This window comes from Colletotrichum truncatum (assembly GCF_014235925.2).
Source record: "Colletotrichum truncatum strain CMES1059 chromosome Unknown Contig_0004, whole genome shotgun sequence".
Taxonomy (NCBI): Eukaryota; Fungi; Ascomycota; class Sordariomycetes; order Glomerellales; family Glomerellaceae; genus Colletotrichum; species Colletotrichum truncatum.
The window spans coordinates 884,357-898,767 of NW_027222401.1; the positions used below are offsets into that span (position 1 = coordinate 884,357).

The 14,411-nt window shown below is 52.5% G+C and overlaps 3 protein-coding genes across 3 annotated transcripts; all 3 read left to right on the plus strand.

Moving 5' to 3' along the window:
- Window positions 1–5,134: 5,134 nt before the first annotated feature.
- Window positions 5,135–6,631, plus strand: CTRU02_207047 (Molybdate-anion transporter 1; the record flags this gene model as incomplete). The annotated part of the gene is made up of 3 exons (XM_036729333.1): window positions 5,135–5,398; window positions 5,450–6,491; window positions 6,543–6,631. 3 exons carry the CDS (start codon window positions 5,135–5,137, stop codon window positions 6,629–6,631), a joined length of 1,395 nt encoding a protein of 464 aa, XP_036578840.1.
- A 2,708-nt stretch (window positions 6,632–9,339) lies between these two features.
- CTRU02_207048 (hexokinase) lies at window positions 9,340–9,903 on the plus strand (the record flags this gene model as incomplete). Its single annotated transcript, XM_036729332.1, has 1 exon — window positions 9,340–9,903. The coding sequence occupies one exon, from the start codon at window positions 9,340–9,342 to the stop codon at window positions 9,901–9,903; it is 564 nt and encodes a 187-aa protein (XP_036578839.1).
- Window positions 9,904–11,991: 2,088 nt separating this feature from the next.
- On the plus strand, window positions 11,992–14,035 carry CTRU02_207049 (hexokinase hxk2; the record flags this gene model as incomplete). The annotated part of the gene is made up of 4 exons (XM_036729330.1): window positions 11,992–12,088; window positions 12,314–12,393; window positions 12,464–13,841; window positions 13,935–14,035. The coding sequence occupies 4 exons, from the start codon at window positions 11,992–11,994 to the stop codon at window positions 14,033–14,035; spliced, it is 1,656 nt and encodes a 551-aa protein (XP_036578838.1).
- Window positions 14,036–14,411: the final 376 nt, after the last annotated feature.

Genomic DNA, 14,411 nt, shown 5'->3' on the forward strand with positions numbered 1-14,411 from the left:
GATACGATCGCTCAGTTTGCATCGAATATGTGTACTGAGACTTTGAGTTTCCGCAGCTACCGTCGCTGATTCTGTTGCAGCTGCTTATTTTCGCCTGTTTCCTATCTTGTTTGTTCTCTTACTTTTGCCTTGCTTTGTTTCCGTCTCCTGTCATGTTTTGAAGCAAAAGCGCAAACGCCGTGCTGCCCTGTGCTTCCTCTTCGTTATTTTTCTTCCTGGTCTTCCCTTTAGCGGTTGGGTGCTGGGGGTGGGGTACTTGTAAGACACCGTATGTATTTCTGCATATCAAAAAAGGCCCCGATGTACATGGCTTTACCTACAGCACGGTGGCTGAACTGGCACCAGCAGCTGACGGCACTAAAACGAGCCAGCGGGTGCGGCCAGGTGGAGGAACCCCAGCTCGTTTCTAGGCAGGTGTAAGGCTGAGAGGCCACCGCATGCTGCCACAAAGATTGGAATGGCCCAGAGCTAAACTGGCTGCAGGGTGAGCGAAGGCAGTGCGGTGGGGAAGCTGTACTCGTAAGGTACATTCTCGCCGAGGACCATCATTTTTGTCACTCGTTCAATCAATTGACCGACCTTCCTTCCCTAGGACTTTTACGATACGGATTGCCCGCAGCTCAGCAACAGGGGAAAAGGGAGGGGGAAAAAAGGTCTTGAGGCGGTCAGATACTCGCACACATGCGTCCCATCAGTTTCGTCTAGTCTCTTGCCGCCGGGCGCCAGTCATTGTTTTCCCCGAAACGAGGGTTTTCGCCGTCGACTATCTACACCAGACACTTTGAGACTGCATGCTACCTGGTGCTTGTATCAGACAACGCCAGATATTGGACGGCCAGATGGCGTCTGTAAGGGATGGGGGAGAAACAAGGAACGCTTTCCATCTTGCCCAAGACGGCACTCACAGGTGACATAATTACAGCTTGAACCAAAGCAATCCGTCTCATCTCTTCTGGCGGCGAAGCTGACATATCACCAGTAGTTGGTTTTCCTGGTCCCAGTCAGTCAATCAGTCAGCCAGCCCATGTGTTGACCAATCTTCAAGACCGAAGACAGTTGCGTATAGATAGCACACAAATAATTTCGATGCCTAAACAAACCCTACCCTGCCCGTCCTCGTCTGAGGTGCTTGACAGACGGCTGACATATTGCGATGGGATAGACAGGGACGCGGGGATCCTGTTACGACTCTCGCGGACACAACAGACGGGGTCCCCGGGGACGTGGATGCTGTTTCGTCAGCACGTTAGCACATTAAGGTTGACTTAAGAAGTTCAACGACAGGGAATCCTTTCGCCGACGGGAAAGTCTGCGACGTTGTTACAGGCCCCCACCAGACGATGTGCGAACATGGTATTTTTTCTCGCTAACCGAGATCCTGAGTATCAGAGTGCCTTTCAGGGCAGCCTGCGAAATCGCCCACTAAGTTGCGGCTCTACTTACTCAACCACTAGGAGAAGACCTCTACTGCAAGCTTTCGATGGTCTAAATTGGCAGTTGGCTAAGCCAGCTGTTGAGGAATCATGGTGCTCCTTGAGAGTGAATACGGCCCTCGATTGACGCCCAACGAGACGGATAGTCTGCAACCGGTAAGCAAGGGAGAACCCACACCCCATGATTCCATTAGCAAAGAAAACAAGCACCTGGCTCGTCGACTCCGTTTCCTCCATACCCATTGCTATTGGCAGGTCTCTTTTACGATACGATTCCCCTCTCCAGTCTGACGGGTCTCTATGGACGGGCCCCTCTCGACGGGCCCAAGTATCTCTGCTTATTGAGCTTTGGGTGTGGGGTAGCAACAACGGAAACAGGCCCAAGGTGGCTCGGCAAGACTTCTCAATGGCCCTAGATGCAGGACTTTCTGTAGGACTTTTTAACCCTGCGACACGTACCTCCGAGGTACCTTACCTCGGGCTGCTGATTAGCATGCACTACGAAATCTACATGCAGCCTGCCGCCACACTGCCTTTGGTAACTCACTCACTGATTTGTCTGGGTACCTTATCCAGAAGAAACGCACTCTGACAGACATCTGGTTATTCTGCTTCCTTTCTCCTCGTGTTTGATCAAAATTGTGACATGATCACTGTGCTCTTTTGGGTCACCAGGGCGATCCAGTCCTTTGTCCGAAAGGGTCGGGGAGGGGTGTGGGTTTTTCCCTTTCTTCTTCTATCCCCGTATATTCTGTTTTTATTTTATTGTCAATGACCTTGGGCGGTGTACTCCGTCCCTGGTCTTTTTTCAACTTCTTTTTTTCTCCTCTTTATCTCTTTCTCGTGCTTACCCCCGCCTGTCTGGGTTCCTTACGATTCCTGCGCCTGTGTCAGGGTCCCTCACCCATGAGTTTCTTAGGTAATGAAGAGAAGTACGACGGGATACACTTTTTCCTCGGCCCCAAACACTTGGAAATTTTGGGTTGCATTTTGGTTGAGTGAACGGTTTGTGTTCGAGGATATTGCCAGTATCGAAGCCCCCGGCCCAGACAAACCGCCATACTATGTAGGCTCTTGGAAGATCATAACTCGACTTGGAATTCTGGCAAATCCGAATGTCCCACAGAATGCTGATGCGTATCTCTCCAGTTGCCTTAGCGGAGTGGGGCAAAGGATCTTATCATGTCATCATGCCTTCCAGGACTCGCATCCGTCACCCACCAGCCATTGTACCATCAACTCAGCCCTGCTCTGACACTTGCTGCACACTCTTTGAACTCGAGCTTCATCTCCCTGTCACCGGAAGCAATTTTGTTGGCCAGACGCTGGAGCCTCAGAAACGCCCTGCTAAAATCACGGACTGATGGATTGCCAGCATTCTTGTGGCGCCGCAAAGAAAGCCTCGGCGGCGTCGGACTTGTCCAACCCAGCGGAGCGCCAACCTCGAAACCGGCCGGCGCCATAGCTTCCTTGTCGCCCTGGTCCTCGTTTCTAAGCTGCTCTCCAGGGAGTCGGGCAGGTGTAAAAAGGCATCATTGACCAAAGCTTGCCAACTTCATTCAAACGCTGGAGCGCACGATCTCGTCCCACAATGAGAAAGCCAGGTGTGACGAGGCGTAGCACGACAGCCATGCTGAGCTATGGAGGCTTCTGATAGGCTAGACAAGGGGGGGTTCCCCTACTGTCTTCGTCTCTCTGGACGCCCTCCGCAGCTCAGCCGCACTGCTTTTGGGTCCAAGCATCATCCCCCATTCCCAAGTGGTTGGAATACAGCTAGCCCACGAACCTGTTAATCTGTTTCGCTCGTTTTTCTCGCTCGGAAATCCTACGGAGGCTGGCAGCTGGCTCCAGGCGCCAAAGCAACCCTGGATTGGATGTTCGAGACTTCCCGTACACTACGAAGTGGTCAAGTGCTGGAGCCGTGCTATGCCACAGGCGGCCCCGGAGCACGACGGGTTGGTTACTACAATACCGGCCTGCGATCAAGACGGATGTCTCCCATTAGTGTTCGCTGTTTGGGCGCAACGTACGGCGGCAACTGCGCCTATAGGTATATGCTCAGGCATCATCTCGGTTGAGCACCTCCATTTTGTTACGGCCGCGGCACCACTTGTTTCCTCATCATGCTGCGAACTCCGTCGGCGTGGGCGGCGGTCATGAATTCTGATTACGCGAACTCGACTGCGCCAGCACGTTATCCACCATTTCCTAGATAGACTCATAAGTGCCGCTGCACTGCCACCAAAGCCCTGTTGCTATTATGGGGCAGCTCTTCACGGAACAACCCCGATGCTCCGGATTGGCTCCGGCGACGCCTGAGTTTCTTAGGGGACCTGGAGACTGTGGGTTGGTACCGTCGGCGTTGACAGACCCAGTCCCGCCGTGACCGCGACTTGGAGGACCGGGAAGTCCAGTTGGAGTGCTGTTTACGTGGTTTCGGCCCGCGGTCACTTCCTGCCAGGATGAGGACACACGGGAGCGATGAACTGTGTCCAAAAATGCGGATCTTGAAGAATGAAACCAGAGCTTGGTGTATATGTTGTGTTTCATTCCCGTCGCCCATTGCCCTGGTCGCAAGAGCCTACATCACGATTATAATGTCACCAGCTGGCTTTTTCAACAAACAAGAATCATTGGTCTCAAACATGGTGGCATACATCCGCATGTTCGACTATTTCCTTGTTTAGTAGACGGCCATACTTTGTTAACCTTCTCTAGTATCTGAAGCCAAAGTCGTTGTGCTACACGCATGCCGACGGAGCCCCACATGTCTTACGGCGAGGACACATGGCATTGAAGGGAGACTTTACATATCCGCATCTCCCTTCGTGTCCTAACGTGCCAGACACATTGCTCTCCCCTATAAACAGGAATGTGCAAGTGCCCTCCAATATATTCCATCACTGCTGACTTACCATGCTGGACAAGTGCTCGGTCCATGGCGAGTTGTTCCGGTGTTTCCGCGCTTGCCAGTTGAGGCGCGGGCTAAGGACCAGCTCTCAAGCTGGAAACAGTAGCTGGCCTTTCATTGGCTGTGGTGGCCTCCCTTCCCATGCCGAATTCACCAATTCGGAACGTCATCCACAAGATTTGGGTTAAACTCGGGATATCAGATCAGAGTTGCTTTAATTAGCAAGCACGTAGAAAATCGACGGCGATGAACTGGCAGGTGTGACAGCTATAGTTTAGGGGCCGTGTTACAGATTCGATAGCGCAGTCAGCCACTGAATCGTTGGGCCACTGTTTGCGTCCCATATTACCAGTTCTGGGCCCCCTCAAAGTCGATTTGAGGCAAGATCGCAGTTGCTGGATACGGCATTGCCAAACTGGTATGATAACGAATGGTAAGAACTGTACAGATATGAGGGGGAACCTACAAACCCCTTCCTTCCTTTAAGAATGTAGAACCTTTTATCATTTTCTCCCTCTGATTGCCCATCCCTCATCACCCCTCGCAGCTTGTTCGAGAATCCATTCTGCGAATGCCAAGCTAGGGTAGCACTGATCAAAGGGCAGCTGAGACACGCCGAATGTCAGGATATCCCAAGACGCGCGACGCCCGCTGATACCGTTGCGCTCTGGAATGCTGGGTTCACCGCGTCGCCAGATTTATTAGAGCAATCCAACGTCCTGAATTGCAAACCTGGGGGAGCACGATTTCCTCATCCCGCATCACCGGACGACCGACCATACGCGACATCATGGATTTCTACTCGGTGAACTTGGCATTGTTCGTGGCGGGCAATGGATACCTGCTTTACTGCCAGTACAAGCGCCAGCAGGAGGAAGTTGTCGAGGAGTTGAAGCAGGAGGCCGCTGATGCCGATGCCGGGTACGGCTCAGATGCAGACGCCGCCGAGCAGCAGCACTCGCTTTTGGGCTCCGATACCCAAGCCGCTGCCCGGCAATTCCAGCTAGAATACTTTCCTGTCTACGCTCTGGCGATGGCGGCAGATTGGCTGCAGGTAAGGGCGTGTGCAGTTTCATGAAAAGGGGGAGTGCTGACATCCGTACAGGGACCTCACATCTATGCCATCTACAAATACGAGAAGAACATCCCGGAGAAGCTTGTGGCTGCTCTGTACGCCGCGGGCTTCGTCTCTGGTGCTCTCTCCGCCTCCTTCGCCGGCGAACTCGCCGACCGATACGGCCGTCGCCTCGCCTGCCTCACGTACTGCGTCACTTATATCCTAACCTGCCTGACGATGCTCTCTGATGACCTCTTCATTCTCTTCCTCGGTCGGTTTTGCGGCGGTATCTCGACGACCCTGCTCTACAGCGTATTCGAAGCATGGCTGATTACCGAGTATCACCATCGGGGCCTGTCGCGGACGAACCTCAAGCTGGGTGCCATCTTTGGAAACATGACTACTATCAGTTCCATTGTTGCGATACTTTCAGGCATTGTTGGTGATATCTTGGTCAACTCATTGGGCGGCCGCGTCTGGCCATTCATGGCTAGTGCGTTATGCTCCACGGCGGCTATGTTGTTGATTCTCAAGTCCTGGCGGGAGAACTACGGAGGTCAGCAGGGAAGCGGGCAGACCTCCTTTGCCGATCTCAAGAGCGGTGTTAAGGCTATTATATCGGATGCTCGTGTTGTTTCTCTGGGTCTGACACTGACTTTCTTCGAGGGTGCCATGTACCTCTTTGTCTTCTTCTGGTCTGCTGCGCTGAAGAGCGCGAGGACCAAGGCAGGTTCCGACCAGGAGCTGCCGTTTGGCCTCATCTTCTCGAGCTTCATGTGCTCTATGATGGCTGGATCGGCCTTTTTCTCGCTCTACACCAAGACACACACTAAGGAGACGACATCTATCATTCTAATGATTGCGGTCCTCATGGTCAGCTGCTGTCTCTCAGGCGCAGTTCTCCTGGAACACGAACAATTACTCTTCTGGGCGCTGTGCATGATCGAGGCATGCATCGGAGCGTACTTCCCAAGCATGTCATTCTTGAAGAGCGAGGTCGTTGAGGACAGCATCCGTGGACGTGTATACAGCATGCTGAGACTGCCACTCAACATTTTTGTTGTCGTGGCTCACAGCCTGGATGAAGAGGGTAAGTTGTGTGAATCGAAGCTTGGGGCTATTATGCTAATCTGCGGAACAGGCGACGCGCATCGGAATGCTGTCTTCATTACCTGCGCCGCATTGCTCATGGCCTCTTTCTTCATCATCAAGAGGAGTTTTTCACCCTAAATGCCGCCATGAATTGTAATGCAGTGTCAACATGCATCTAATGTGAGGATTGTTTGGGCATATGGACAAAAGTGCTATGGAAGAATACTGGCAAGCCTATGGACATGCATGTTGAGGTGAAGCATTTGCGATAAAACGAGTACAGACAACATACTGTGGCATGAAAATGAGGCATGTGGTTATAAGCATTGGTATTGACCATGTGGCCAGAAGGATGGTCCTGTATGATATCGTAGACTGGAAATTTCTGGAACTGGCCTAAATGGAAGCAATCTGTCCTATGGGCAACCGTCTGAAGAGTGAAGCGAGGCTCCCCCAGCAAAGGGGATATATTGATGACCAGGATGTGTGATGATGCCGCCAACCAAAGGACGGCGAGCGAGGTTGTGGGGGATTGGTCGAGTCCCACAGAGAGGCCCGTTCTCTCGTTGGGGTTGGGTGTCCGTTTCATCAGCACCAGCTCCCCTTCCACTTCCGGGGTAGTCGTCTGCCACGTGCCGTGTCCTTACAAGTATCGTGTGTTGCTTCTCTCCCTCCCTTTTATAATTTTACTATCATTAATTTTAATACATACTTTTCTCGACCGTCGAGTTTGCTTTGTCTTCCCCGGGAGATTTCCCATTGTACTGTACAGCAACTATCAGTCAGTCAAAAGCCATCGTGGCAGCGACTTATTCGTACCGAGCTGCAGCTATTCAAGGAAGAGCGAGACCGATCCTACAACTAACAGTCTCTGACCCCGGTTCTTGCAGTACACACCGCAACCGTTGGGCGGAACCCCCTGCGAACTGCTTGATCTAGTTGAAGATTTGAGTGGTCACTTTCCAGACTTATCCTCCACCCTCCGAGACGGCGGGCTCTAATGCAGAAGCGCTTTGGGTAGAGAAATCGTTGGTTAGGAAAAGAGGGAAGGATCAACTGCCAGCCTCCCGTCATCGTCTTTGTCCCTCTTTCGTGTGTAACACTGAGCCTGGGGCCTCGTTTTTTCCCTTCCCCTCACTTCCTTTTCATCTTGCTCTCACGTCTCACTTTACAATCTTTTCCAACGATTTATGGGACCGTTTTGAGACGAGATTGGGTTGGCTATTCGCCGCTTGAAACTGACCTGGTATAAACACCTGAACCCCCTCGGTTTCGACAAGCAACTTTCGATTGGACCTCACCCTTCCTTACACTATTACTGCGGAAAACACAGCAAAACAGCAAAACAGGACAACTTTGAGAGCAAAGCAATTCGTCTCGAGTTTCTGCATCTGCAACCTTGACGTGGGCTTGCAGTTACGTGAAGAGAGGGGACTTCCCGCCCACCCTGCCTTAGTCCACGCACACACTCTTGAGAAAATCGCACTACGCACCATCCAACTTCCTCAAACAGGCCAGCCCATCCAGCCACTGCCACTACAACCGTCATTCTATCAGTGGTCGCATGACATCCAAGCTGCAGGCGCTAAGTTGAGGGGCAGCTTTGTTAGGAAGCAAGAAAAGGGGACAGGAAGAACCAAGTGACATTGGGGAGGCACGCACCGAATTTATTAATACCGAGATCAAGCCACCCTACCCAGACGCCCGGTTCGCAACAGAACATCATCCAATTATCTCAACACCAGGTCACACAAATAGGAGAATCTGGAACAAAAAATCCCACCGGCCGATCAGATTCAGATCTTCCTTAATCCCAGTCCCCCACCGCGAGAAAAAAAAAAAAAAACCAGTACACACAACACAAGCTTCGGGAGGGACCCTGAAATTATTTTATGTTTTTCCCTGGTTAGACGCTCGACGAATCATTACGAGCAATTGAACGAAACGAACGAATCAACGAACTAGCGGGCAGCATTGGCGATTCTATCTCTCTGATCTTTTCTCTATTCGTTTCCTGTTGTTTTTTCTCCAGGTTCCCCATTCTTATCATCCCATAATCATTTGTATTAACCACCTTATTTCCTCGCTCAAACCCGAAAGCAAGGCCCGCCGTACCACTACGAGTTCACGAGGACAGCAGATTTTGGCGCGCAAAAATCAGGCGGGGGAAAAAAAAAAGAGAAAGAAAGAGAAAAGACACCCTTGTTTGCCCCGGGATATCCCCATTCATGACCTCATTGGGGGGAGCAAACCTGGTTCCTCGTCGTCTATTCGCAGCGTCACACCCGGGAAACTAATTACAGACGGGCCGTTTAAACGCGTGCTGTCTCCTCCAAAGGGCCGAAACTGGACGGAACTGTACCTACCACCAGCAATCGTCATCACCCACGATAGCAGCAGCAGTGGTGCACAGCGCACGGCGCAATTGGAGCCAGCATTCTGCTTTGCTGCAGCAGGATACCGTCTGTGACCGACTGCAGCTGTAACCTCATCTCAGGTAGCACATTGAGGAGCTGCACGCTACCGTTCAAGAGTCTAGAGCTTCCATCGCCTTTTAAATATCTCATTGATAGGAGAAAATCGCCGGACACTGACCCGTCGTTCCGTCCCGTAAAGGCGGGAAAAAAAAAAAAAGAAAGAGTAAAAATACCGCAGAAGGCCACCCCATTCCGCCCAGGAGGAAAAAAACCGGCGCATTGTCGGGCTTCATCCTGGTGGGAGACGCCGCCGATTGGCGCGTAGGTGGTTTCGCTAGCACACCGAGCCATCAGAATCGCAGCCGGCAAGGTGGACAGCGACGGCAAATGCAGCATGAAACAGGGACGTCTGACGTCGAGGCGGAGGATATGGACTTCATCAACGAATTCAACGATGGCGCCAATGCATACCAGCACAACATTAACGACGAGGCGGTGTTGACGCTCGGCAGAGGCGGCATCAACGGGCCCAACGGCGGCAGCGGCAACAAGCCTGATCGCCGGCAGAAACTGATTCAGCCAACAACCACAGGTCCAAGACACCGGAGAAGAAGAAGCAGCTTCCTGGTCTCCCATGGGGTCTCCTCGTTTTGGTACGGCCTTTGCTCGGTCGCGCTGTTAGTGCTCGTACTTGTAAGTACCTTTTTGCAGACAATGCACGTCTCTCTCCCTTCCTCCCATTTTCGATTTTTTCCCCTTTCCAGCCGTCGCTGTTTGATCTGTTATCTTGTGGTGCATCGTTTATTTTTCTCTCGCGCTCTCGTGTCTCTCCATCCCAATCACCCGTCACCTGAATCCACTACCCACATTCACCCCGTCCGCACGGAGCATCCCACCCTTTTCCTAATTTTAATTCTCGATTATTTCCCTATTTCTCCCTCTCGTCAGTCTGTCCATTTCCGGCATGTTCGGTGGCCCGCCCGGTGGATGTAGGCGGGAGCTTCTTCGGCGCAGAAGTGGGACCGTGGAGTCGGGAGGGAGTTTCGCATGTCGTGGTTCCCCTCGGATAGCGTGGCGTGGCAGGTTTGGAGCTCTCTCATGTCTGTCTGGATTGGGGCGGGCGTGATTAACTACCCTTGAGGTAGAGGCGCCCAATTTGCAAGCTTATTGTCATTCATGGAGGCCCAGGTTTTTTCATTTTCATTTTCCTGGAGGTTGCGCCCTGGGACAGATCCAGACACACAGGTTGGGGCTTTCACGCGATATTTTCCAGCGTGGTAGCAACAAACTGTGGGCAAGCTGCAGAGAGAGACCAGACCAGAGCAGACAAAAGAGCAGGGGATTCGGTGTAAGCCCGCGAGAAACACCGCGAGGGAAATCTCCCCCCAAGGACCTGGGACCCAGCCCGGAAGCCAATCGGAGACAACGGAGGGGCCGAACTTGAGCCAGCTGTCCAATGACAGATGGCAATGTCCCCTTCCAGCGCCGAACTTTTCCCAGATGTCCTAAACTACTGCTTTTGACGGACGCACGCTGAGTGATACCTCACCGGCGAGCGGGCGGACTATTCCAATCGGTTACATTTGATATGGCCAGGTCTCGCGCACACACACCTCTTCCGCTTACCATGCAAAGGGAGGGAAATCCAGAGCCAAGGTTACTCAAACTGGGGCCAGCCTGACATTGGACCGTTCTCCGCAGCCCCAAGGGGACCAAGGAAAGAATATGGTGCAGGCAGAGACGTTGGTGTCCAGCCAGCTCGCCTCACCTCTGGCGCTGCATCCCTGCACACCAGATGTTGAGATGCTGTCTGAGTTCTGCGCTGCACGAGACCCGATTTCATCACGCAGTTTGATGCTCCGTCCGGGCCGACCACTTGAGAGACGTGGATTTACTACTGTTGCATCTGCACCTGATGCCACCTGCCTGCACCAACCCTTTCTCTCGCTCTCTCACACACACACGTTCTCTCCCTGGCTGGGAGTGGCCCGTTGGCGTCCGCATTTCCTTGGGTTCCTTGAGGGGGATCATCCATCCAGCTCCAGGTTCTGACAGGTCCCTTGTCATGTCACTTGTCCCGGTCCTAGTGCTTGGCTCGGCTGGGTTGTTTCTCGGCGAACTGTCAGAATCATGAACTTGCTGTTCGATTCAGGCCAACAATTCCCATGTTTGGACCCGACGAAGTCGTGTGCACTGCTGGGTTTTTTTGTTTATTCCCTGGTCTAGTCTGACCTTGGTCTGGTCTTTTGCAGAAGAAGCACGAGGCCTGTCACCCCACCACATCATTACCTCATTCTCCCTCCGGGCCTTTTTTTTTTTTTTTTTTTTTTTTTTTTCGGTCCCTTTTGGTTCTCCCAAAATTGGAGGGAAGGTACTTACTTTACCTGGCTTGGCCGGGCCTTACTGAGGCGCCAGGCGCTAAAGCTGTGCTGTACCTCAACATGCCTGCTGGGGCTCCAGCTTGCTCCACGCATTTGCTCCATGCTCCATGTTCCGCCCCATGCCAATTGACCCCATTACCCCCTGTCCATTGCTCTGCGATTTCGTCACATACATCATCCTCGAAGCTCCCCCAATCCCTCCCCCTCCAAAATATTTCATTATTTTTGTTGACTTTTGTCTCCAACCTTCCACTTTCGCTCCTCTCCCTCCCCTTTCTCTCTGCCCATCTATCTGTCTATCTCTCGTCTCCCTTTGGCTTCAATACCCCAATCTCCCCGTACCTACCTCTCCCTCTTTCTCTCTACCTTACCTTACCTGACTGACCTTCCTACGTGGTCATCCCTTGCCAAGCTACACTACTATACCCCCATGACGAAACTCGTCTCGTAGCTCACAAACTAATTCGTTACCTCTTCTTTCTCATCACAACAGCTCACGCAGCTCCTCCTCGGAAACGCCAAGCTCTTTCTGCCTCAGCATCTGCAGCTACAGCTTCGTTCCTCCTTCTCTTTTCCCGCCCACCACTTCTTCTACCCGTCACCTCCATTTTACTCGCCCTCGGCCCAAATCTTCCAGGAGCCTGTCTGCGAGAATCCCGCGCCTTTTCCAACTACGCCACCCATTTCGAAACCTCTCACAATGGCCCTCGAAGCAGAGACAAAACGCGTTGTCAGCCAGTTCGATCTGAGCGATGCCTATTTGAACAGCGCTGTCAAGGAGTTCCTCAGCCAACTGCGTAAGTCGCCTCGCTTCGCTTACCCCTCCTTCCCTGTGTAGTCACTTCCTCCCCTTGCTGGAGCTTGGGGGGGTTGGAGCTTGCTGGGTGCTCTGTGCGCGAATAACCGCGCGCGCGTAAAAAAAAAAAAAAAAGAAGAGAGAGAACCAAAACCAGGTTCCAGTGGCATGAGCGCATTTTATCCCCCACTTGAAATCAAGAGGCTGACTTTGGTGGTCGCTGCAGATGAGGGACTCGAGAAGGATGGTACGAGCTTGAGCCAGATCCCAACCTACGTCACGGGCGTGCCCAATGGCACTGAAAAGGTAAATTACACGAAGACAGCATGCTAGCTTCTCGGCATCCCCAATTGCCAGTGCTAACGCCCCCCTAAAGGGTCTCTACCTCGCCGTCGACCTCGGCGGAACCAACTTCCGCGTGTGCTCCGTCCAACTCAACGGTGACACCACCTTCAACCTCACATACAGCAAGGTCGCGATCCCCAAGAACCTTATGGTTGCTAAGACCGCCACGGAACTCTTCTCCTTCCTCGCCAAGCAGATTGAGCTGTTCCTGCGGGAGCACCATGCAGACCACTTTGAGCAACACATTCGCCGCCGAAACACTTACAGCGCGCCCGAGGGCTACCGCGACGAGCATGTTTTCCGCCTTGGTTTCACCTTCAGCTTCCCCGTTCAGCAGCTTGGTATTAACAAGGGCAACTTGATCCGCTGGACCAAGGGATTCGACATCCCCGATGCCGTTGGCAAGGACGTCTGCGCCCTGCTGCAGACCGAGATTGACAAGCTGCACCTTCCCGTCCGCGTTGCCGCTCTTGTCAACGACACTGTCGGAACTCTCATGGCGAGATCCTACACCTCTACCGGCAAGGGTGGCTCCATCCTCGGCGCCATTTTCGGTACCGGCACCAACGGCGCCTACCTCGAGAAGCTCTCCAACATCAAGAAGCCCATCGTCGGCGACTATGAGGCGACCACCGGTGAGATGGTTGTCAACGTTGAGTGGGGCTCCTTCGACAACCAGCTTAACATCCTGCCCAACACTCCGTGGGACAGGACACTTGACAAGGACAGTGTCAACCCAGGTATTCAGATGTTCGAGAAGCGCGTTTCCGGCATGTTCCTCGGTGAGATCGTAAGACTTACTATCCTTGACATGCTCAAGGACGAGAAGCTTTCTCTCTTCAAGGATGCCAACTCCAGCTTCAACGACTGGAAGTCCACCACCGACATCGCCCCTCAATCCGGCATGTTCAAGCAGTGGGGCCTCGATAGCGCCATTATGTCCGTAGCTGCCGCCGACAACACCCCCGAGCTATCGACTCTTCGCCAGGAGCTCGAGTCTGCCCTGCAGGTTTATACCCCCTCGCTCGAGGACGCTCAGGCTTTCAAGGCCGTGGCCGGTGCTGTCGGCCGTCGTGCTGCCCGTCTTTCCGCCGTAGCTATCGCCTCTATCGTCTTGCAATCTGGCAAGCTGGATGACCCCAACGAGGAGGTCATTGATATCGGTGTTGACGGCAGCTTGGTGGAGCACTACCCCTTCTTCCGCGACATGATCTACGAAGCCCTGCGCGCCATCGACGGTATCGGCGCCAAGGGCGCTGAAAAGATCCGCATCGGCATCGCCAAGGATGGCAGCGGTGTCGGCGCCGCACTGATTGCGCTTGTGGCGGCTGGCATGGAGAAGGACTCCGACGTCTTGACGGAATTTAGACAGAACGTCAAGCGCGAGCTGGACTCCATCCCTTCACCACGTAAGTGTTTAGCAACAACAAAGGCGCCTGTCGTCAACAAGACCGTCCCCACTATAGTTACCAAATAAGCTAACCATTTTGTGCAACTTACAGGCGAGGAAACCGGAGTTTCTAACAAGGCGTTGATAATTGGCGGTATTGTGGGCGTTGCGGCCATTGCAGCTCTCTGGTGGTCTCGTTATAATCGTCAATGATGTGTTACGACCCAAATCACGAATGTTGTGAAAGTCTGAAGGGGGGAGGGATTTGGTGAAGGTGACATTTTTTTGATTTTTCGAAAACACGGAAGGGAATGATGGAAAGGGGGAAAAGAGACCATGCAGAGAGCAAGCATTTTTCAGCATGATTGCTTATGTTTTTTTCTTCTTTTTTTTCTCTTCTTCATTGGTCGAGTTTCCTCATTCTTCATTTGAAATTCTGGGATGGAGTTGGGATGAGCAACGTCGATTTTTTTTGATTTTTTTTACCCTTTCTTTTTCTCGTCATTCAGAGAGTTGTACATTGGGACTCTTATTTTTTTTCTTCTCGTTTTTATCTTCTCTAAAAGAGATAACGTCTATTTGATGATCC